Source organism: Ammospiza caudacuta, chromosome 8 (genome assembly GCF_027887145.1).
Source record: "Ammospiza caudacuta isolate bAmmCau1 chromosome 8, bAmmCau1.pri, whole genome shotgun sequence".
Lineage (NCBI taxonomy): Eukaryota > Metazoa > Chordata > Aves > Passeriformes > Passerellidae > Ammospiza > Ammospiza caudacuta.
The window spans coordinates 11,234,787-11,259,841 of record NC_080600.1 but is presented as its reverse complement, the minus strand read 5'-3'; the positions used below and the strand labels follow the sequence as shown (position 1 = coordinate 11,259,841).

Sequence of the window (25,055 nt, the reverse complement as noted above, 5' to 3'; positions counted from 1 at the left end):
AAAGATAGCATCCCCAGCTTCTGAGCTGAATCTCTGTCATTTTTAAGCCTCTCAACATTATTACTCTCCTCTAAAACCCTCATCTCAATGTCTATGTGCCACGCTTTTCGCGTGCACCTCCTGCTTAAGCAGTGCACCCAGCATAGTGTGTGCAAAAAAACAAACAAAAAAAGAGGTGTTTGTTATAAGATAAGAATATATCTCCGAGAGATGGGTCTGAAATCACGTTCAGGCTCCCAGCAAGGCTTTTACTTCGGGGAGAATTCAAGCTCTCTCTTGAGAGAGAAATGTCTCCTGTCGGGTTCTTCCCAGCAGGCGAGCCCCCTCCCCAGCGCAGGGCCGCTCTCCTTTGTTCGGGGCCGGGCTGCGGGGCGGAGGGGCGGGCCCCGGTGCGCGCCCGCGGGGCCGGGCCAGGGCGGGCGGAGCCGCCCCCGCGCCGCGCCGCGCCCGCTCGGCCCCTCGCTTACCGTCGGGCCGGGCGGCATGAGGCGGGGGCTGCCGCTGCTGGCCCTGGCCGGGCTGCTGCTGCTGGGGCGGCCGCCCGCGGCCCGGGGGGCGGCCTGCGAGCCGGTGCGCATCCCGCTCTGCAAGCCGCTGCCCTGGAACATGACCAAGATGCCGAACCACCTGCACCACAGCACGCAGGCCAACGCCGTGCTGGCCATGGAGCAGTTCGAGGGGCTGCTGGGCACCAACTGCAGCCCCGACCTGCTGTTCTTCCTGTGCGCCATGTACGCGCCCATCTGCACCATCGACTTCCAGCACGAGCCCATCAAGCCTTGCAAGTCCGTCTGCGAGCGCGCCCGCGCCGGCTGCGAGCCCGTCCTGGTCCGCTACAGCCACGCCTGGCCCGACAGCCTGGCCTGCGACGAGCTGCCCGTGTACGACCGCGGGGTCTGCATCTCCCCCGAGGCCATCGTCACCGCCGAGGGCGCGGGTGAGTGCGCGGGGACCGGCACCGGCGCGGGGACAATGGGCGGCGGGCGGGCGGGGAGGGCAGCCCGGGAGCCCTGCCTCCCCTCCGGCTGCTCACTCGGATTCTCTCCGCTCTGCCCTCCGCTCTTTCGCTGTCTCCTCTCTGCCTTTAGCAGCCGCCTCGCTGCTGGAAAAGTTTTGCTGTTGGGCGCAGAGTGTGTGTGACAAGTGACAGCCCCGCCACCGAGTGTGGGAGTTGCAGCCCTCGTTGCACACGAACGGGAAACGTTTCCGTACCGCTCTTCTACCGGAGATCCATCGGCAGCGCTTGCTGGCACAGAATGAAGAGCCCCCCAAGTGAGGGGCAGCCCCCCAAGTGAGGGGCAGCCCCCCGGCTGCCGGTTCCCCCTCTGCCCCTGCTCCTCTCTGCTCCTCTTCAGCCGCTCCTTCCCAAAACAGGTTGCTCCCTTCTCACACAATGCCAGCACTCCACAGATTTTTGGGAAATATCAGGGCCCAGAGGAGCCACAGGCAGGAGCTGGGGGGCCGGGGACTCCCCAGCTACTTCTTTGCCAGTGGTGGCACATGCACAGCTGGAGGGGAGAAAACACGCTCATCTTAGTGGTTAGCACCGAAGGTACAGTTACAGCACAGGTTCCCCAGCAGGTCCCTGGGCTCTAGAACAACAGCCAGGTGAGGAGTGCAGCAAAATGCAGCCTTCCCTTGTGGTTTGTTCCCAACATCCCTGAAACCAGCCAAGCGCTGCATCCTGCACCCGAGCCTGATGCTGTGTGACCACTGTGGCCTCAGAGGGGCTGCTGGAACTGCTCAGCTTTCTCTCTGCATCCTGTTTCACCAGCTGAGCTCACTGTGATCCCACAGGGTGGCTGGTGCTGGATATCATCCAGCACCACTGTCTGAGGCAGGAGCATCTCTGCACAGTCAGGTGAGGACTGCTGACTGCTCAGACCATGCTGCAAACCTGCTGTGCCTCAGGGATCCTGCTCTTGTCACAGCTGCCTTTGGGCTGGAGGAGTTGGCAGGACACCCCTCCAACGTGGTGAGCTGAGCTCCACAGAGATATTGAATACAAGGGGCTATTGAACAGGAAATTAAAGCAAGCTGGTGGGTGGTTATCACGAGTGAGCTCTGACCTTTTACAAAGTGACTTCAGTTCCTGTGCATTTTCAGGAAAGCATTTGCTGCTGGTGGGACCAGGCTACCATTTTCTCTGGTGCAAAGTTTCAGTGCTGGTTGCTCTGCCAGACCTCTCCATCAGAGTACTGGGAGAGCAGTACTGGGGTGGGAGAGCAGACCAGGGGGGTCAGAGCAGCATCCATGCACCCCAGGAGCTTGTTGTGCTGCTACCTGTCTCCTTCAGTGCCCACAGCTGCAGTGCTGGGTTTTGGGAGCTCACTGACACGCAGTGGATCTCACCTCTCTCTCTTCCTCCAGCAGTGGCCTGGGAATGAAAGGGGGATTTTTCATGCTGTGCTCAGCACAGTATTTTACTGTGCTTCTGTCCCACTACTAAATGCTTTATGTATCCCTCTGCCAGTAATGCCAAACGCTGTAATTCCTGTTTTCTTCTCCTAACAAAATCTCACGCTTCAGTTTCCTGACCGTGCTCCCCAGCTCAGCCTTCCCAGGTAAGCTGCTCTCTCTGTCTCCATTTATTTACAGACCAGACAAACCCTAATCCATCTCTGACTCTATTCTCTCACCCTCTGCACCTCCTGAAACCTCCATACTCTCATATCTCCAGTTATTACTGCTATTTCTAACTTCCCTTGCCTTCCCTCTTGCCTTTTCCTACTTTTTTCCCAGCCCATGAATGTAATCATCTATTTTTGTCATCAGCTGCTGCTCTCTGAGCCCTGCAGTCCTGCTGGGGTAGTTTTGGGGAGAGATGTGGTTTTGAACACCAAGCACCTTTTTCTGCAATATTGAGGTGCTTTCAAAACCACCTTAAAAATGGCTCAAGGTTTGGCAGGTCTGCAGCGATTTGAAAGCAATCACATTCAAATCTGGAGGGAGGAAGCTTGGCTGAAATCGCCCCCGAGTTACCTATTTCTGAGGACCTCAGCAGTACAATAACCTCTTTGAGGGATTCCAGGGCCAGATCCATGAAAACTCTCTTTCAGTGGATGAGAACCTGATGACATTCTCATTTCTGGGCTGAATATTTTGAACAGATGCATTATGCACCAGACTGAAAGAATCCTTCTTGAGGGAATAAAACTGTTCTTTTAGAAAGCAGAGGGAATGATTCCTGTTCTAGGAAGAGGTAAGGTGAACACTTTCAAATCCAATTCTCCAAATAAAGGATTGCAGCTCAGTAGAAGACGCAAATAACCAACTGCCTGACGAGTAGTGTGCAGAATCCCTGCTCTTATTTGCTTTAATTTATCTCCTAAGCATTCTAGCCCCTTCTGCTGTCTGTACTGCACCTAATAGAGTGGGCAGAAATATAATCCATTGTTTTGTGGCTGTTGTAGTCTTCAGAAGTGAAATCTTGTTTTTGCTTTCATTCTTTTGCTACCTGTAACGGGACTCTGCTGTTTCCTTTCCTCTTGAAGTTTCTGCATATTTCTGCATTTTTTCTGCATTATTGTTCTAATGTTCTGGTGAACATTAGAACATTTGTCTTGTCCCTTCCATGAGAGCGCCTTAAGGATGATGTAGTCAGTGTTTGTCCTTGTCAGAGCAGGGACTGGGTTCACAAGCCTAATTTCCATCAGTTATATTCCCAGTAATTTGTGAGTGTTGCAAAGTATGTGGTTGGTAAAATCTATGATAAATCTCAGTAAGAAGTTCACTTTCAGCTGTTGAGGCACAGTCCACCACAGACATCTTCTAGGACCTCTCTTCATCTGAGTCCAGGTGTTGAGGAAGATCCAGACCCTTCCTGCCACAGCACCAAAGGGCTGCTTTGTCTGTGATGGAGAAAGCTGACAGCAGTGCTGTGTTTTGGGCTCAGTTAGAGGAATAGCTGTGCACACCCCCTGAGCTTGTGCTGGTCTCCAAAACCTGAGTGGGAGTATGATTGGGAGGTCTCAAGTTCCTCAAGTTACAGAAACTGACTTAAAACATGTGGGAAGTGTATGTTTCTTGATTTTTCATTCTCTTTGGGAAACATCCGGGTTCCTTTACAGCCAGAAAGCAGAGGGATGCTGCAGGCATGGTGTGGGTGTTCTGGAGGTGTGATACTGAATAATTTGGCTTTTTGTGGAGGATCCAACATATCAGCATCCAGCATGGAGGATGAAAGAGCATCCTGACAATACATTAACACCCTGGGTGTCAGATTAGTGCATGCTGTCTGAAGTCTCCTATGGCATTTATCCCACATCCCTGTCCTGGGCTTTTTGGAGGAGAAAGTGGTTCTGTGTGCAGACATTAGTATCAGCTGTGTTACATCTCTGGGAGGTGCTGTTCACTTGCTCCATGTATTTCATTCTTCACATGTATTTGCTTATTCTTCCTCCAATCTATCACATTATCTGCTTTCCTCATTCAGGGCCCTGTCAAACTTCCTTAAGTCTGTGAAGCACAGGAACTGCTGAGAGAGAAAATTATCTCTCTAGAATTCTAGAATAAAATCTAGAATTTCAGAGGCAGGACCTTGTCTTTAGTTTTGCAGGTAATAAGTGGCAAGTGTTGGCATGGGGATGCTGACTAAAAAAGCATCTTCAACATGTGTTCTTGGCTGCTACTGCCTGGCAGAGTGTTTATGTCTCAAGTGAAATGTTTATTCCTGTTTTGAAGAGGGAACTAGCAACAAAACTAGAGCAGTGTGATGGGTTCTGTGTATATTGGAAGTCAGATCTGTCAGGCAGGTTGTCTCACCTTATCTTACTTAGATAAGAACATAGCTTGAAGGGGTGTTGGCCTGTTACTAAGATGTTGGAGAAAAGGGAAGCCACATCACAAGGTATCAACCATGTGTAGTTAACACCCAAACTATCATAAGATGTCTAAGGAGAACTTGAATTTATTTTTTTATTTTAAAATATTATCTCTTAAACATTAAAGAAAATTGTACATTATTCACATGCTGGACACCTATTTCTTAAATCATATGTGAACCCGCGATTTCTCCATGTTGGCCAAGTCCTCCATGTCTGTCTGGATGAGTTCATAGTAACCCAGTATGTTAATTTGGCATTGAAGGTTAAAAAGGCAAGTGAACAAGCCATTTCTCATGCTTGTTTCTTATTTATTATTACCTTAATTTCCAAAACAGTGTTTTCCAAGCTCCAGGTCAAGTTTGTTCTGACTCAGTCTTTGCCTAGCTGTACTTAGAGCAGTTGATGTGCATGACAGTGCCAGGGAAGTGTTACAGACTGTGCTGAGGACAAGCAGTTGTGCCCAGGTTATTGTTTTATAAGGTTGGGATTTGTTTAGGTCTTTTCCTGAAACATGAGAGCAGCCCCATTTCTCAGTTAAATAACAAAATTATTCCAAACTTCAAGCCGGAATCAGGACAGGAGAAGTAAATAAGGGATTTTAAATCTCATTAATGAAGATACCATCAATGGTGTTATGTGCTCACTGCAGTTCAGCTGCCTTTGTAGGCTGAGTCCCCTGGATTTTACTGTCTAAGCATTTAATCAATACCTGGGCCATTAAATGCCATCAAAACCTGGTGGGATTTGTTGTGAGGAATAAAATGTTACGTGGAACAGCCATGTTGCTGCCTGCTCTACAACTTGGAGTTAGAGTTCTTTGTAATAAATGTTAACTAGAATAAATTTTCCTATCATTTGGCTTTCCATGCATGTTTCTGCAACCAAATTAGCAAAGATCCTCTCTGTATTAATAGCTGAAGTGACAATGAATTCATGCATTTTTTGTGGAATGGTTTCTTAATTAATAGTGCTTTAGATATCTAAATCTGAAGAAGGAGCCCAAGCAGCAGCCACTGGCTATGGTTTAGTTCTTTGGAGCACAGTGCCTGGAGTGGCTTCAGTAATAGTTGGGCCATATTCTTTAATCACAGTGTCAATCAGGATCATGGTTTTTTTTGCCTTCCTCTGCCTTTTTAACATTTTTATTTATTTAAATAGTGGTATAGGAAAAATGTTTGCTCAAAACTAGGTATTGCCAGGTTGTTTCTCTGTTCCAAACCTCTCATCTAAATCTGTGGTTGCAGGCATTGTTATTTTGTACACTTACTGTGTAAGTGGCTTTCATTTAGCTCTCCTTGTTAGTGTTTGGTTTTGGTTTTTTTTAAAATATAGAATCGATCTGAAAAGAAATTAATTAGGATGGCATACTGGAAAAAACAGTTTGGATTTGTCCCCTGCTCCTAAACAAAATTTAATAGGAAACTTTTGGATAGTGTTCCCCTCGTTGGGGATCCAGCTAACCATCACTGGCAGGTATTTATTTTGGAAAGATTGCTTTGCATAGACAGAACTTGGCAGAGGGTTTGCCCATGAAGAGACATGGAACAATAGGAAGTCAGTTGTTTGAGGGATTTTAAATAGCTTTTTTTTCCCCCTCCTTCTGTCAGTGTTGCAGCTGAAGGTTTCAGCTTGGTGGAGAGAGGCCTCTGTCTATCAGCTGCTGGGGACAGGGGCTGGGTGGGTGCTCACACACACTGAGACCTGACCAGTAGCTGATGGCAGGCCTGGCCTGGACCCTCTTCCAGTCTCCTGTCTGGTGGGTAAGCAGGGACCAGACTGTAAGAGTTTAACTGGGAAAAGGGTCAGAGAAATGAGAAGGGTTTCCAGAAAGGTGTCACTGAGTGGCAGAGGCCTCCAAGCCCATGCTCCTGTCCATCTGTAGAAACCAGCCATCCCTGCATAGGCATGAGCGCATTGGAAAGGATAAACACCAAGGCAGGGTCAACCCTTGCCTGGCCCAAGCCCTCCCAAGTCCAGAAATGAGCTATGAGCTGATGTATGGGTACCTGTTCACCCCTGCCCTGCTGCCTTTGTGCAGGCACACAAACAGGAGGCACTTCCACTCCTGGCTGCTCTGCACTCAGTGTCTGAATTCCTCTGGCTGCACACAGAGCTAATTCATTGGGAATTCTGGTTTGGGGTGGGACAGGTGACCTGGCAGTGCAGAGTTAGCAGATGCCTCGAGGCTGTGGTGTGCTGTAATTTGGTTAAAAATAAGTTGTGTACCTGAGAGTGTGTGGGGACATCTGGTAAAGCAGGTCAGTTCCATGCTTGTTTGCATGTTTATACTGCCCATACCAAGTGCTCACTGGTTGTCCTGTGTTGGTGTGAGCTCCAAGGGAAGTTCCTCAGCCAATACTTGTGGGCATTGTACTCCACGTGGGCCAGGGAAGGCTGTGAACCCTTTACTGCGCTCTGGTTTATTTTGAGGTGCAATTTGAATGTGGATTGGACTAGGTTTGCTCAAGCACCACAAAGTCATGTCTGTTTGGATTCATCCTTAGTTTAGGTAGACACTGTGCACTTCAGAGCTTCTTTTTCCTTCTGTGGATGGGAGATGGTAAGCATTTCATGTGATACTTCTCTTGTCTTCTCTGTGATTTTTTTTCTGTCCCCAGTAACAATTTTGATACAATGGGCAATGTGCTTTGAAGGCATGAACAAAGTATCCCTGAAATACCTATTTTGGTAAGAATTTTTGCTTGCTGGGTCACATGAAAAACCAGAGGAGTTGGCTTGGTCATTTGCAGATAGCTTTTGAGAAGACCTGAGAAGGTGGCCAAGGCAGCTAAGTGAGAGGGGCAGGGAATCCCGAGAGCTTTCTCTGCAGGGCAGTGAATCCTGAGAGCTTTCTCTGCAGGGCAGTGAATCCTGAGAGCTTTCTCTGCAGGGCAGGGAATCCTGAGAGTTTTCTCTGCAGGGCAGGGAATCCTGAGAGCTTTCTCTGCAGGGCAGTGAATCCTGAGAGCTTTCTCTGCAGGGCAGGGAATCCTGAGAGTTTTCTCTGCAGGGCAGGGAATCCTGAGAGCTTTCTCTGCAGGGCAGTGAATCCTGAGAGCTTTCTCTGCAGGGCAGGGAATCCTGAGAGTTTTCTCTGCAGGGCAGGGAATCCTGAGAGCTTTCTCTGCAGGGCAGGGAATCCTGAGAGCTTTCTCTGCAGGGCAGGGAATCCTGAGAGCTTTCTCTGCAGGGGTTTTGGGTGCCCAGAGTGGGGAAACATCTGAGGCCAGCCCTAGGTACACAGAAAGGTTTGTATGGCCACCTCTCTGTGGCTGGAGGGTTCTGCAGGTGTTTTGTCTGTACTTGGAGCAGATGGGAGGATTATCAGACCATAGACCTCTCTCTATGCTTTTACCACATCAGAAGGAATTGTAGATTTAAAGCTACAACTTGGCTGAATGAACAAGACAACAAATAATTGGCCAAGGAGGGGAAGAATGGGAAATGTGGTTGTCCTTTTGTTTGCCATTTGCAAGAGGGAAACCATTTCAATTCCTCTTCCATCACATTCTGGAACGCCAGAGTGCATTTGATGCAATATAAAATGCGTTCTTAATGCATTGAGAATAACTCAGGTGAATAATCAAAATCAAACATGAAAGAAAGAATCAGCTTGGATAGTTTGACTTGTTAAAAGGCAGCATGGTGAAGATTAAAATGTTCTGTGGAAGTACCTGATTGCAAAGATCAGATTGACTCCTAAAGATGTTTGTTTGTTTTTTCCTCCATAAACAAAGATCCTGTGGTAGTTTGGGACTTTCTTTGCAAGAAAATGGATCTGATGTTTTATTAGCAACAGGATATTGAATATAAAAGAGCATCTATTCAATCTTCCTATGCTGTTTTGTATACTCTTTGCGTTGGTTAGAATAATTATTCCTGAAGTCTCAAATTTTTTTAAAGTTAATTATTACGTAAGAGAATTAGTTGTTTTTCAGCTTTACTCTTGCCCTGACTGTGATTTAGCTCCATCCTCATTTATGTAAATGAAGTTTCATGTTGCTTTGAGTAGTATAAGTATTCATTAAGTGTAGATTTAATTTTTTATTTTAACAAGGATGGCAAAATTAGAAGGTTAGCTAAGTCATATTATTTTTCTTGTAAATGGGTATTACAGAATTTGTGATTATATAAATATAAAATATATAAATATATACATATATGTATATATACTTGGCCCTTATAATTTAATCCACACATCTGAAGTCATCATGAGTGCTGAGTATCAGGAGTGTCCTGGGCTGTCTTACAGCCAAAACCTTACAGCTCAGGCTGCAAGACAGGAGTTTTATCACATTTATTCTACACTGCAAGGCAGCAGGATTGCCTCCATGATTATGTAAGAATCTAAGAAAGTTGATTGTAGGATACCAGATTCCAGAATTGGAAGAACAGCATAAATGAATAAATGTGCAAAATTACAGAAGGGTTTTTTCTTTGAAAACTCATTTGTTTTTCCATTTTATGTGCCATTCTAATGAAGTGTCCTGCATCTCTCCCAGTTCTTATTCCTCTTGCATTTATTTTGTCCTTGGCTCATTGAAGGTTATATGCATGAACATACTTGTTTTTCATGATTAAATATATGTATAAACCCATTAAATAGTGTGATTTAATAAATAGGTTTGAAATGATGAATTTTAATCTGGGACACAGTCCACTTATGAATGTGTCTGAAAGCATTTCTTTGGGCAGAGTGCCTGTTTAAACTTCTGTTCCTTATCTGTCCTTCAGAGTAATCTGTGTGTTTTTAAACTGAGGGGAAGGTCTGAAACATTTATTTTGGCATTTGCTTCAACAGTGTGATTGTGGTTGGTTGATTTGATTTCCTCAGTAACCAAAAAAATCCCCCAAAGTAATTTCTCCTTCATCATCTAATTAAATGCAAACACAACACATGTTTTCTGTAGGTGATCAAAATTCATGGCATAAATGTCAACCCTTGTCTGAAACCTGCCAGTCTGTAGCAATGGAAATGGGATATTTAGTCTGCTTCAGCCTTTAACATGATATGCTGGATTCAGGTGAAATATGGGTAAGACATTGTGTCAACTTTACTGGAGTGACCTCTAGAATATTGCAAACTGTTTATTAGTGAAGTTATTAAGTTTCCACGTACTAAATATTACAGAAAGAGAAAACATAGTCATGAATGTGTAGTGAAATAATCCAATATTAAAAATACTAACTTTTTTTTACATATTTTACAAATCCATGGCAGATTTCCCTATGGATTCTAATAACGGCAACTGTAGAGGCGTTGGTAAGTACACTTTTATAAAACTGTATAATAATTTTTATAAAATTGTATAATAAGCTGTAGACTTTCAAATCCTTTAAATATTTAATTAAGAGAGGTACTAAGTGATAAATACTTAGTCTTGATTGAGAATACTGCAGATTTTGCGTTTGCATTCCATGGGCAGGTGGGATTTGGGGGTTGGTCAGCCTCAAAATGTGCATCAAAGCAGGAGGGCTGTGCTGATTTTATTAAAAGTTTTGTCTTGAACAGAGAGAGTAATCGTTAAATTGATTTTTCCCTGGGCAAAACCAGTGAAGATAATGGTTCATTTTGACCTTAAAGTTTTCAAATTAAATTCAGTACTGTTTGTAGATAATGGCAGTGCTCCCTTTAGCCTGAGGAGGTTGAGGGTGGCACCTTCTGAGGCTGGTTTTATTCCAGCAAGTTCCCTGTTGCTTTTTATTGCTGTTTTGGTTTTGCTGGAACTGAATAAAAACCCTTGAGCATTATCACTACTTGCCAATGCAAGGAAGCAAAGCCCAGGATGGTGGCTAATAATAATTATAGGAATGTGAATCTTTTGCCCATGCAAGCCAATGACTGTAGATTTTCTTGTATTTTATTATGACTCCATCCTCTTAGATCTGTGTCAATAAATTGAGACTTGGAAGCTGTAGTACTGACCTCCATGTCTTTCCTTCTGCAGAGGTGCTGATGAGCTACAGTGTGCACTGATGTTGACCTAAAAGGTGTTGAACCTAACATTAGGTACCTATAGATATAATTTCAGCATTAAGCTCTGTGACCAAATTGCAAAAATATATTAGTAATGCCCAATATACTGTAATAATAAACTGTATATAATACAATAAACTGTATATAATACAGTTTAAGATTTTAGTCAGTAGGTCCCAATGTGAAAGCAGCTATATTTGTGCAAAATGTTCTTTAAATCACAGTGCATACCCTCTAGAAGCCCAGGTACAGTTAAAAAACCTCATAACAGCAAACGCCTTAACAGGCTTTGCTTTAAATTGTCTTGAGCATGGGATCATGTCTGGAGGACTTGCTAAAGATATTTGTTACTAATGTTAGTATCTTCTTAGTTTGAAGCCATTTTCAGTTGTGTGGCATTGAGAAAGCTGGGATTTCATGCACCATGTGGACTGTACAGAGAGCATACAAGCTTCACTCTGAGCATGAAGCAAAGCTGTGTGCTCTCATTGTCACCTTAAATCCAAACTATGAGGCATATCTTTACTGCTGCCTGTCCATAGGCATGTAAGTCCAGTGAGTGACCCTGCAGTGGAAGAGTAAAGTTTCAGTCACATTGTTCCTGTTGTGATGCTTTTTGATGGCTGAAAGCAAAAGCAGACCTAAAAAAATCCCATCTAGAAAATAGACTAAGGATGCACAGAAAAATTGCTGCTGCAATATCTGCTTTTACTGTTCAAACATGATTTCTAGTTCAGTGTGCTACATCTGTCTGAACTGACAAACACAGTTGGACCACCTAAAAGGCCATGTCTCAAAATGGCTTTGTTTATGTGTTCAGTAAAGTAAATTTAGAGCAGTTTTGTTTGTTTGTTTGCAAGTAGCAAATTGATACATTTTTTTTAAAAAATCCCATTCTCAGCTTTGTGGTTTCTGCATCTTATTGCTTGTGCTGCTGTGCATGGTCACAGGGAGCAGTACTCATGGCTTATCCCTATTTGAGACACCTTTTTTCCCTGTCAGTGTCTGCTGGCAAAACCTTCCCTCTCAGTCTGCATGAGGGTTTTTTGGGAGACCTTTTTTACCTCTGTTGGCAGTAAAGTACATGATTTTCTGCTTCATCACATGCTCCTCAAGTCTCTTAGAAAATGTTCTAGAGTGTTTATTTTATATCCTTTGTTGACCTGGGAGGTGTTTGCCAGGTTTGAGTGCCTTTACAGGTCAGGATTACAGCCAGGTTTTCCATCATTCGCATATATTTAAGACAACACAAATGTTTCTTGGTAGCAATCCATGGGGAAAGCCGTTCTCTCCATGTCTTTTGGCATTGACAGAGTGAAGTTTTCAAATACAGGGACTTTGAGCAGTTTGTAGTCCTGTATTTATTTGAAAAGAAGATTTAATGGCTGGCTGTGATCTCAGCCAAAGCCAGTGGGAGCCTCTGCTGCTGTCTCTGTGCTGGGGACATGCCATTGTTGTAGTGTCAGAGCTCTTCTGCTAATCCTGGCAGCATCTGAGGAGGCTGTCGGGTAAGATGGGATTTTCCCTCAGCATCAGGTGATGCAGTACCTTTTTATAGCCACCTTTTGTGGGTGTTTCCACTCCCTGGGGGAAGGTCAGCATTTGCCTTCCTTGGAAAATCACTGTACCAGGAGCTGGGAGAGAGGAGTTGGATCTGGCTCTAACTTTGTAACTGACCTTGGCAAATGACTTTTGTGTTAGTTTCTGTATCTCTAAATAGTGATTAGGATTAATGCAGCATTTTGTATGGTTCTTTTAAATGTAAATTTAAAAAGCATGAGGATGACTAGGATGTTCTTCAATAAGAATATAGGCATGCCAATAATTTAGAAATAGACTAACAAAATATATTCTAAAATTAATAAAGTAATACTGCCTTAAAACTGAAGGAAATGTGAGGCTGTGTTCTTGTCTTGCAATTTAGCCTATTTTATTTTACCTGGGACACAGTGCAAAGTTCTGTAGAGCAGGAGAACATTACAGTGTGCCACTTGCTGGACTTGAGTGCTAAAGTGCTTGTGTGAGTGTGGGTCACAGGAGCACATCTTTTATTCTCTGCTCCAAGGCAGCTGTCATTTGGCCTGCAGTATCCATGAGCTCACAAAGGCAGAAGGGAAGGCAAAAATCACTTCCCTTCTCTGCTTTTGTTGTTTTAACACAAACACATAGGGAAGTTAAAGTCTGTAGGGCTCTATATATAGATTCCTGAGGATGTGTTTGAAATTCAAGGAAATAATATATTTTTCTTTTGAAATGTTTTCCTCTTTCCTGTATTTTTTTTTTGTATTTTCAACTACAAAAATTCTTCCAATAGAAAATAATGATTCCATCAATTTAATTTTTTTTTAATATGCAGAAATCCTATATAATCAAATAAAAGTTCTTTTTCAGACTCTTCATGTTAGATTTAACTAAATCACTAGCTTATATGCATTGATATTTAGAATGATGGTGCATAGAAATAAACTACATTAAATCTATTTCCATTTATGCCAAATCAAATGTCAAAATATACGCACATGCACATGTAATACTGGGATCTGCTGTTTTAAATTACTCCACCAAACCACACTTAGACTGGTGTAAAATAAAAAGTAAATATTTGCAGTAGAACAACCAGCCCTGAAATACCAGTGGTGTTTATGAACACCACTGTGGCTCTGGAGCTTCTGCATTGGCATTCCCTGGGCACTAATGAAAATGTTTTTACCTCTCTTAGAGTTCCCAGCTGTCTGGCATCTGCACCTTTGGAAATGCTGCTCTGACAGTGCTCATTTGTTTTGTTTTTTTGAAGGCTGTCCTTCTGGCCACAAGGGCTAAGAAATTCTCTATTTTCATTAAATTTGGGCTTCTGGTCATAATAAAATTGTGTAAAATTTACACCATTGCTCATGGTGGATTGGATGGACCTCTCAGCAACCTGGTCCAGCTGAAGATGTCCCTGCTTATTTGCCAGGGGGTTGGACTAGGTGGCCTTTAAAGGTCCCCTCCAATGCCAAATATTCAATGAATGCCTGCTGGCCAGAATATCCCAGTTTGCTAAACTGACCTGAGATACTGACCTGATAATACTCAAAAAAATGTTCAGTCATGCACTGCCATGGTATTTTCTTTCTGTGTCTCTGTTATGGTCTGTATGATAAAAGGAACAGAAAGGAGGGCATTCCTTAAGTGTAGCACAGAAGAGAGTGCAGCATTGCAAGGATGGAATTACAGCACCTGTGAGCTCAGAATTGAACATTGAATTGGCTTAAAATCATGATTTTGTCACTCCTGTCTCAAAGTCTGTGTGTCTTTGTTGTTGTGCTTTGGTTTGTTTTTGGTTTTTATTTTTTTAATTTCAGTATGTCAGGTTGTTCTCCTAAAAAATATTTAAGGTCTCATGGGCAGTTCCTCATCTCCCAGCAGAACAGGCCAGGAATGCCCTGTTGTTTTTTAGTGTTTCACTGTAATAAGCAAGTCAGTTCAGTGAAATTTTTGTTAGGTGTTTTTTGATTTAACCCTTTTCTGACTTAGAGATGGGGTAACTGAGAGGTGTTTTAAAAACTTTTATTCCATTTTCAGTCCCATGAGTAGGGTGAGACAATACAAGGTGTTATAATTCACACCATCCCAATCTTTAGTGTTAGTTTCTGTATCTCTAAATAGTAATTAGGAATAATGCAGCATTTTGTACACTTCTTTTAAATGTAAATTTAAAAAGCATGAGGGTGACTAGGATGTTCTTCAATAAGAACATGGGTATGTCAGTAATTTAGAGATAGAACTAGACTAACAAAATACATTCTAAAATTCATAAAATAAGCCAATACTGCCTTAAAACTGAAGGAAATGTGAGGCTGTGTTCTTGTCTTGCAATTTAGTCTATTTTATTTTACCTGGGTCTAATCAGAAGCCAACTATTTCCTAATTACAATACACTATAAGTGTTTCTTGGCTTAACAAGATTTAACAGATCAAATTAAAACAGGTGATAGATCATAGTTGGATGACTTGTTTAAAAGATCAAGTTTTACACCTTATCGAAAAAAGGTAAAGATACAAGATAAATCTATGTTCATTAATTATTATAATAATAATGTTAAGAATAGTATCTTGTGTACTTCAGTGTATGCGGCGGTCAATGAGCAAAACCATCAAATTTATTTCTTGGATTTATTTTCTATTAATCCAACTCCCACACTGTGTGAGCTCCAGGTTTTGGGAAGATTGTCACTGAATACATGTTTTTTTCTTTCTAAACAAAGCTTTTTGTTTCTGTAGAGCGCTGCAAGTGCAAGCCAGTGAAAGCTACCCAGAAGACCTACCTGCGGAACAACTACAACTATGGTGAGAGCAGCTGCACTGCCAGCTCCCAGCCCTTCTAAACCTGCAGCAAGGGGCAACTTCTCATTTAAAAAGCCTAAAAACTTCACTGTTACTGCTGGTAACCCAATATAGCTTATTGCAGGTGGAAAGTATAGCCTGAAATGTTTCCAAATTAGGATGGAGGGGATTAGCTTGATACGTTAGTACAAGGGTATCTTTGTTATTTCAGTTTTAGTGCAGGCATTTGGGGTTTGTGTACTTGTCAGGTGTGAACAGTGATGCAACAGAAATGGCACTGTGGGCTGCTGTGCCTGAGCTGCCTCTGTGATTGCCAGTACCCTCAGCTTTTGCAGAAGGGGATGTTTGTAGCAGCTCTCATGCCCACTAGCTCTCCATGAGATCTGACAGGTTCTTTTCCTTCTGGTGTCTCAAAGCCAGCAGTGAGCATCTTGCCAGCTGTGTTAGGCTGTCTGTAACACCTGTAAAAGTGCACATGGCCTGCTCTTCAGGCATATCATAGCTCCAGGCTCATGTTTTTCTTCATACTGTCAGTTTCAAGCAAATTAAGCCAGTAAAACCACTGAATACATATCACAGGGACTGAACATTGGGCCCTTCCTTATTGCAAAAACTAGGCCTTTTTAAACAGTTGAGACTTTATCAGTTATGAACCTAAAGTATCAGGATCAGTTGTATCAGTTACAAACTTCGAGTTAAAACTTTATTAGTTTTAAACCATAACCACCATAACCCAACCAACCACCATACACCACAATGTGAGCACATCACGATTATATAACTTCTTTTTCTACCCCTAATTCAGCTCAGTCACTTTCCCACAGTCCTTTTCTACTTAGCCAAAGTTGCAGGCCTGAGCAATGATTTTACAAGGGTAACAAGCACTTATTTTATAAAGCTTTATCAATATGCAGTACTTCCTTTTTTCCCATTAATCAGGGGAAGAGCTTTAAGGTCAGCCAGCATTAAGGCTTTATTTAAATTGTAGTAATTGTATAATACTTATTAGGATTGCACATTTGTAAAGCCAGAATCAGATAATCTTATTTTAAAAGTAGTTTGCTGTTAAAAGCTAAAAAATTACAGCTATATTCAAACACTTTCTTGGTCAATAGTCAATTTGATGTTGTTTTGGTGAATTTGTTTATAAAAAATTAGAGTGACTATTCTCTGATCAGAAACTGCATATGGCAGAGTCATTGGGCATGCTCCTGTCCATTTTCTTAAGCTTTTCAAATTAAATGGGTTTTAAAAGGCATTTGAAATATTCTCCAAACTAAAATAATATTTTATTTTGAGATCTTAAAAGGTTTTGAGAAAGGGAATCACTTAGGGTAAATTGTTCATACTAGATACACAAATTGGTGTTTATTGGCAACTGTATTTAATGTGCCTGCAAGACATGCTGGTTAATGGCTGTTATGGGGAGGAGATGTGCAAGTCCATGGTTTTCTTTCTTCTCTACTACCTTTTTCACACAGGAGACATTTGGAATTTGGGCTATCTCCCATTTATAGTGTGGAAAAGGACTCTTTGAATGATGTGGCATTCTCTAGAGCACGCCCTCTGGGTTGGCTTTGCATTTGTATGTGGTATCAGTTCACTGGTCACCCTGAGAGAATGAAAATCTTTGCCTTTGAAAGGCAGCCTTTCCTCCTGTGCAACTTGAAGCAAAAAGAGAGGCCAAGAGAGGAAACAATTAGAGAGGTCATTGGGTCAAGATCAGGAGCATTTGAAGTTCAGAAAGAGCAGAGCAGATTAGTGCTGGGTCACTGGAGAGAATAGAAAAGGTAAGGGCCTGTCATCCAGCAGGAGTAGTGATATGAGAAGTTTTAATGCACATTCCCTTTCTGTGTAAGGTTCAGAGTGATAAAGTTTGCTCATCTGTACTGCAGGTAGTCAGAGAGGGAACAGTCACAGCTCAAGGGAGAGGGAGAGCACACAAGAAATAGATTTAATATATTTAACATGGAAAGGGTGAAGAAAAAAGGAAGGAAGTCAAAGCCCAACTTAAGCAGGACATAAATCCAACTGGTACATAAGTCCTGCTCCTGACCATTATTAAGGGACACACTGAGCTACCTGCACCTCCTTGGTGGAGGGTGAAGTAGTGAAGAGATGGAGGCAGAAACATTGCAGGAGTTCAGCTAACTTCTGATGAGGGACCATGCAAAAGAGTAATGCCAGAGGTCACCAAGAGCAGCTGGGGAGTGACCTGCATTTTCTGCTGCTGCTAACAATGCTCTTTGTGGCTTTCCCCAGTCATCCGCGCTAAAGTGAAGGAGGTGAAGACTAAATGCCACGATGTCACTGCAGTAGTGGAAGTAAAGGAGATCCTGAAATCTTCCCTGGTCAACATCCCAAAGGACACTGTAAACCTGCACACGAATTCTGGCTGCCTGTGTCCACCCCTCAGTGCCAATGAGGAATACATCATTATGGGCTACGAGGACGAGGAGCGCTCCAGGTAACTCCTCCTGTGCTGTCCTCAGCTGTTCTCCTGTCATAAAGCTGAAAGTCAGAGCCAAAAGGAAGGAAAACTTGGTCTTCATGGAGGGCAAGTCTCTCTACAGGCACAGAGATTTTAGTTTTGTGTGTGCTGGGTTGTATAGCCCCTTGATGGATTTGTCTCTGTTGTGTAGGTTACTCTTGGTGGAAGGCTCCATAGCTGAGAAGTGGAAGGAACGTCTTGGTAAAAAAATAAAGGTAAGAAAATACCTCACCAGAAGTCAAATGTTGTGGGTGCCATAAAACATCTACCTGTCTTTGCAAAATAAGGGAAGAAAATTCGTGTGCTGCCTCCAGTTAATCAATATCATGTATCAAAAACCAACTTGGTGTGTTATTTTCTTTATTACTTGGAACTGCATGCTGAGTAAATTAAAGGGATACATTGAATTACCCCAAAGTATCCCATTGTAGCAGCAGTCAAAAGCTATGTCTCAAAAAAGCAAATAGCAGGGACTTTTAACTCTGTAGCAAGCTGTGTGTTCCACAACACCTGCTTAGTTGGGGTTGTGATATGAATTAAAAAAAACCAAACAGACCAGGGGGGTTTACAAATGTTTTTCAGACCATGTCATGGGCAGGGACACTTTCCACTAGACCAGGTTGTACCAGGCCCCATCCAACCTGGGCTTGGACACTTCCAGGGATGGGGCAGCCACAGCTTCTCTGGGCAACCTCTGCCAGGGCCTCCCCACCCTCACAGCCAAGAATTTCTTCCCTATATTTTATATAATCTAATGTAATCTCATCTAATCTAATCTCTGTCACTTTAAAGCCATTGCCCCTTGTCCTGTCATTAAATGCTCTTGTAAAAAGTCCTTCTCCATCTCTGTTGTAGCCCCTTTAGGTATTGGAAGGTCCTCTAAGATCTCCCTGAACCCTTCTCCAGGCTGAGCAACTACAGCTCTCTATATGAAAATATATTCTAATTTTTTCTGACTTAAATGTTTTCTAATGCCTTCCAGGTTCTGGAAGGATTACCTTTTTATGAAATAGATTTAATATATTCAACATACCTTTTTATGTTCTGATGCACTGCAAAGTGTCAGTGGTTTTGACATTGTCAGGAGTGTCACTTTACACTGAATATTTTCATTTTGACACAATTTCTCAGCCGTACATTTGCCATAGTGGTTTTGCCTGTGCAAACCAGTCTTCTCTTCCACTCAGCACTTTCTTCATCAGTGTAAGGGTCACTGGCAGGAAAACACTGTTGTGTTTATAAAAGCAGGATTTTCTGTGCACATTTCTCCCATCAGTGGAGATTACAGGAGTGAAAGATATAGGGATTTTATTTCAAGTTGTTGTTTGATTTGGCAGAACCCTGGGAAATCCAGTGCCACAGAGAAAATATCATTTTACTGCCATGAGCTGACTTCTGCTCAGTTTCAGCTCTTGGATGATAACATTATTTGTTGGAATTTTTTTGGGGAACACACTTACTTTCTCACTTACCGCCTCTGCCCTCACACATGGCCTGGGGGTGTTGAGGACCCTGCCACATCACCACCCACTTCTTATCATCATTTTCTTTCCAAGAGCATCAACAGCTGTGCAAACTACATTTATTATGTCTTTTTATTGTTGTTGTTTTAACTGTAATTTCTATTGCCTGCAAAAATAAAAACAAATATTTTTTGATTAACAAAAACCCCTTAACTTTTTTTCCTCCTGCTTCCCCCAAAAAATGCATGAGTGGCTTCATTTAAGTTTTATTATTTCGAAGGTGAGTCCCCCTTGTGCTGAAGCCTTGGATCAGACCCTTCATTCCCAGAAGCTGCAGGAAAGCCAGGAAACAGTTTCCCTGTTTAAATGGGAACTTTTAAATGTTTAACATTTAAATGGGGACTTTTCTCAATGAGCTCTCATTGCACCCTTAAGCCCAGCATGGTCAGGTGACATGATGGAAACAGCAATAGCACCTTTTGCTGCTGTTTGTGAACACATTTTCTGTGTGAAACTTTTGAACAGGTGGATCCGTAGCCTCTCTGGTAATTTCTGTAGGGTTACTCTAGGACACAAAATAAAATGATGCCAACACTGCAATCTCTAAGGTAAAAGAGGGGCAGTTTAATTCTGACTCCAGCATTTATAGATTTCCAAAAGTGACAGTGGATTGAAGGATGACAGTGCCATCTCTCCAATGACACTGGACAAACCAAGAGTCCATCAAATTTCTCCTCCTCCAGAAAAGAATGTAAGAAAACAATTATTTCCAGAAAAGTGTGTGAGAAAGTTCATTACAAGAATATAAACATCAGAAGGCTTAGAAGAACAGAGCAACACTGTAGCCTCTCTGCTAATTTCTGTAACAATGGTAATTCCTGTGAGCTCTCGGGTAATTTCTGTAGCCTCTCTGGTCTCGATGGTCTCTGGCTGACCCCAAGATGTGTCAGAGAGTCTCTTTTCCCAGCCTGGCAGCTGAAGAAGGAGTCAGGATTCTTCTGTTCTGGTTTTCAAGGTTGTTTATTTGCTGTTATCTATATCATTCTTTTCCTGGCCTGCTGAGGTCCATTCAGCAGGTCAGTCAGTGGCACACTGCCCACCTTCAGGGCGGTGTTGTCTTTTTATACTAAAAACTACGTGTACTTTATTTACAATGATTTTCCAATACCTATTACCTGTGTTAGACAGCGTGTTCCTACCTGAAACCAATCCAAAAGTGCCACCATCACCCAAAAGATGGAGGCTAGGAAGAAGGAGACAGTAGGACAAGATTCGCCCAAATTCTTCCATCTTGGGACCCTGAGCCCCCATTCTAAAAACCCCAAAATTCTACTTTTCATCCTGTGACAAACTAACTGTCATTCTACTTAAACTTTTGTGACTTGTAAATCCTCATAAAAGGTCGGTAATTTTTTGCATGGGTCATAATCAAAGGCACAGGGGTCTTGGGCTCTGTGCCAAGGTCTGTGAGGCCCCTGGCAGGGGTTTGAGCCATCCAGGACAGCCAGAGGGATGTCCTGGGTTCTGACATTCTTAATTTCTGTGAGCTCTCTGGTAATTCCTGCAAGATCTCTGTTAATTCCTGTGACCTCTCAGGTAATCCCTGTGCAATCTCTCTGGTAATTCCTGTGATCTCTCTAGTAATTCCTGTAATTTTCTGGTAATACCTTTAAGCTCTCAGGTAATTTCTGCAATCTCTCAGGTAACCCCTGTGCCATCTCTCAGGTAACCCCTGTGCCATCTCTCAGGTAATTCCTATGCAATCTCTCAGGTAATCCCTGTGCCTCTCTGTTAATCCCTGTGCTGTCTCTGAGGTAATCCCTGTGCAATCTCTCTGGTAATTCCTGTAATCTCTCTAGTAATTCCTGTAATTTTCTGGTAATACCTTTAAACTCTCAGGTAATTTCTGCAATCTCTCAGGTAACCCCTGTGCCATCTCTCAGGTAATCCCTGTGCCATCTCTCAGGTAATCCCTGTGCCATCTCTCAGGTAATTTCTGCAATCTCTCAGGTAACTCCTGTGCCATCTCTCAGGTAACCCCTGTGCAATCTCTCAGGTAATCCCTGTGCCATCCCTCAGGTAATTCCTGTGCTGTCTCTGAGGTAATCCCTGTGCCATCTCTCTGTTAATCCCTGTGCCTCTCTGGTAACCCCTGTGCCATCTCTCAGGTAACCCCTGTGCAATCTCTCAGGTAATCCCTGTGCCATCCCTCAGGTAATTCCTGTGCAATCTCTCAGGTAATCCCTGTGCCATCTCTCAGGTAATTTCTGCAATCTCTCAGGTAACCCCTGTGCAGTCTCTCAGGTAATTTCTGCAATCTCTCAGGTAACCCCGTGCCTCTCGGTGCTAACGCCGTTTGTTTCCCCGCAGCGCTGGGACCAGAAGCTGCGGCAGGCGGGCAGGGCGCGGGCCGAGCCCGGCCCCAGCGCGGCGGCCCCGAAGCCCGGCGGGGCCCGGCAGGCTCGCAGCTGGGCGTGACAGCGCCGAGGGATGCCGGATGCACGGGACTGTCTGCCGGGGCTTCCTCTTGGAGCAGCAAAGGAGAAATTGCACTATTGCACGTTATATTCTATTGTTTACTACAAAGTCATGTTCTAGCTTTTATTAGGTTTTATTCTCCCTCTTTGTTCTCCACCTTTTTCTTTTTGGATATGTGCAAGTTCTGGAAATGTATATTTTTTGGTTTTTTCTGTTGCTAAGAACTGTAGAAAACTGCCCTTATGAGATGAAGAAAGACAATGTTCAATTTACCTTTTTATCTCCTAAATCTTCTCTGGGAGAAAATTCTCATGCAAGTAGGAATGAAATCTGGCAAAAACCATTGCTTAAAGTCATGGCTCACATGGGCTTTCCCTGTTCATTCTTTCTTGGTCACTGTTTGCTGAAACTTGTTCTCTTTTGGGTAGGTTATCATCTGCATTTAAATGTATAATTTTTTATTCTGAAATATAATTCTGAATTACATAAATTTTTTTTTTTGCTAAAAGAACTGTTTGAATCAGTACAGCTTTATTAAGTTTTCTTACAGATAAACCACTTGCATAAGGCAAACTCTAAATATTTCCCTGTGCATGTACACAGGGAACCTGGGTTTTCCAGTGCTTTGGACCTTGAAGGAAATATTATCTAGTTCTGTAACCATAATTTATAACTAAATTTATGCTTCTTCTCTTATAATGGCAGTTTTTCCCCTTTTCTCAGCTGAGTTATAGGAGTAGACAGACTCACCAGGCCTGTTTCTCAGTTCAGGTCTGCAGTTTAGCCTTTTGATTTTGTGGTGTTTTTCTTAAATCCGTGCCTACATAAACAAGTGTTCAATGCTCAGTAACATATGTCCAATAAAAGAATTGTAGTTGCCAACCACAGACCTTACCTGACATCATATTGCTAATACTACCCTTGAAAATATAAAAACAAACAAACAAAAAAAAAAACCTTAATTTTTGTGCTTTAATAGAATTCTTTGCAGATGGTGCCAACATATTGGAAATTATCTTTGTTTTTCTACTCTCCCATGCTTAAAAGAAATCAAAAAGGGGTACATCAAAGAACAATCCTCTTTGGCATAGTCTGCAGAGGGGAACCAGCTCTACTGAAAAAGAGAAAATGGCTGTTGTGTCTTTAGTACACTAGGCTGACTTTCATAAGAAAATCGTGTTGAGTTGTTGGGTGGCTTGAAGATATGATGGTGATAAATAGGACTGAAGTATTTGGGAATACTATAATAATGATGTTTTAAGATTTCAGTTAATAACCAGCAGTCTTGGGACAGGTTTTCCATTGGGCTAGATACCAAGAAAGTTGAAAAATAACAATATCCTGCAACACTCAAATTTTTATTTATAATTAAAAATAAAGGGATAATTTAAGGGACTGATTGGTTCTGAAAGCTGGCAGAAGGATATTAATCTTCTAGATATTAAATCCTCAGTATTTTCTCAGAATTACACAGATCACAGAATTATTTAAGTTGGAAAAGACCTCCAGGATCATCAAGTCCAAGCTTTGATTGATCTCCACCATGTGAACTAGACCAGAGCACTAAGTGCCATGGCCATTCTTTTCTTGAGGACCTCCAGGGACTGAGTAGGTAAATAACAGAACCATTTGTTAAGTTGTGAATAGCCTGTTCAATAACGTTAAAAACCTCATTATTTACCCCAAAGCACCCACTGAAGTCCTGTAGATGAGTGCTGGAATCCCAGGGTCAGCAGTCACCACTCATCACGTTGTGTTCTGCTATGAAAAGAGCTGTGAAATCATAAAACTCTGTTAAAGATGTAGAAAATCCCCAGACAGCTGGGAGTTTACCCTTTTCTGAAGGTGGCCTGTCTCATGCCATTTCTCTGTGATTAACAGCCACCTTTATTTAATCCACTTGCAGCTCAGTACTGACATTAGTTGCATTAAAAATTGCCAGAGCAGAGCACAGTGCTGCACTTCCAAACCTCAGTAAGAAAAAAATGAGCAGCATTTGTAACTGTCACATCATGATGTTACAGTGAAAATATTTCTCTAACTGGAAGCCACCAGATTGGTATTTTTCCAGAGGAATTAAGCATTTTTCATTAACACATGAAAAATGAGGGTGGCATGATGGGCTCCTTGGAAGAGGCAAGAGGCATTTTTCACAATCCCTTAATTAACTGAGGAGCCTTTTACCAACTCTGGCACTGCTTCTACCCCATCACAGTGATTTCAGTGACTGAACCTCTGCAGCACCACCCAGACTCACTTGTGCTGAGTGTACAAATGATCAATCCAGGGACCAATGAGATACAGATGGCACAACATCAATATTTTATAATATTGATATTTCAATATCAATTATTTCAATAGCTTTGAGCAGTATCTCTCACATATGTTTGGTGGCCTGGAGCACACTGAAATGCTGTGTTGCTCTAAAGCTGTACTTACTGCTTTATCACATCTGTGAGGGCTTTGTGACAAGCTAGGCTACTCCACTGGTGTTTTAAAGTGACTTTATTATAGTCTTACTAATTGACATAGTTGTACATTATTTTCTTGCTTCTTTCCCAGGACATCCCTTTTTGCCCTTTTTGTGCCCATTTTTGATGTGGTCCTACATTAAACTATCAAAAATGCACTACATAGCACATTCTTCTGTGGAAGCACACAGCCCTCAACACAGTGTTTTCACAGACATCCACTTGGGATGTGACTTTGCTTCAATTTGTGATGGTTTTTGTTCCTCCAGTTTTATTAACTTATGTAAACACAAAGTCAGGTTTGGTTTGTGCAAAGTCACGTTGCTGAGCTGCAAAGGAAGTGGAGTGTGGACTGCAGTGTTTGCCTGATGGAGGAGCCCCAGGAACCATCACACAGGTACAGCAAGGGAGGGAAAAACCCCAAAGCAGAGAGATTTCAGAACTTTGCAGTGTCTGCAGGGCTGCATGCCAGGCTGGGCTGTGGGTCCAGCGCTGGCTCTGCTCCCAGTGGCCACTTTACCCCAGTGTGGTGAGCTGCTCCAGGCTCTCCTCCCTCCTGATTCCCAGTTTCTCCTGCATCCTGCACCCAGGCTCTCCTCCATCCTAACCCCTGGGGGTTCTTCCCTCCTGCTCCCAGCCCTCACAGCACAAGGTGACAGAGCCCTGAACACAGCCCCACAGCAGGCACACATCAGCTCCTACTGCCATCCCACCCACCTGCTGCATCCAAGGCACTGCTGGACTTTCAAAGAGGATGCTGAGTTACAAGAATGAAAAATTACCTTCTCATCCACACCACTGCCTGGTTCCTGTGCTTTCCAGACATGCTTCAGCTCTGCCTGTGGTGGTCACAGTAAGTACAGCAAGGTGAGCACCATCACTGAATCAGCACATCCTATGAAGCATATTCTCAATCCTATTTAATTCTTGGGCTTTGGATTTTTTTAAGTACTTGGTGAATATCAGTTAATGTGAGAAGGAAACTCTGCTGCACAAAAAGCCAAGAAAACCAAATTTCTGAGT

At 42.9% G+C, this 25,055-nt stretch overlaps 1 protein-coding gene across 1 annotated transcript; it reads left to right on the top strand.

The window, feature by feature from the left end:
* The first annotated feature begins 483 nt into the window (after positions 1–483).
* Positions 484–22,444, top strand: FRZB (frizzled related protein). Its single transcript, XM_058809543.1, has 6 exons — positions 484–937; positions 10,048–10,089; positions 15,067–15,132; positions 17,392–17,596; positions 17,772–17,835; positions 21,454–22,444. Exons 1-6 carry the CDS (start codon positions 484–486, stop codon positions 21,559–21,561), a joined length of 939 nt encoding a protein of 312 aa, XP_058665526.1. The 3' UTR covers positions 21,562–22,444.
* The last annotated feature ends 2,611 nt before the right edge of the window (positions 22,445–25,055 follow it).

Bases quoted from the DNA above. Each gene is read 5' to 3' on its own strand.
- FRZB (XM_058809543.1), top strand. From the start codon at position 484: ATGAGGCGGGGGCTGCCGCTGCTGGCCCTGGCCGGGCTGCTGCTGCTG. The intron at 938-10,047 runs GTGAGTGCGCGG...AATCCATGGCAG, and splicing joins CGTCACCGCCGAGGGCGCGG to ATTTCCCTATGGATTCTAAT. The intron at 10,090-15,066 runs GTAAGTACACTT...TTGTTTCTGTAG, and splicing joins CGGCAACTGTAGAGGCGTTG to AGCGCTGCAAGTGCAAGCCA.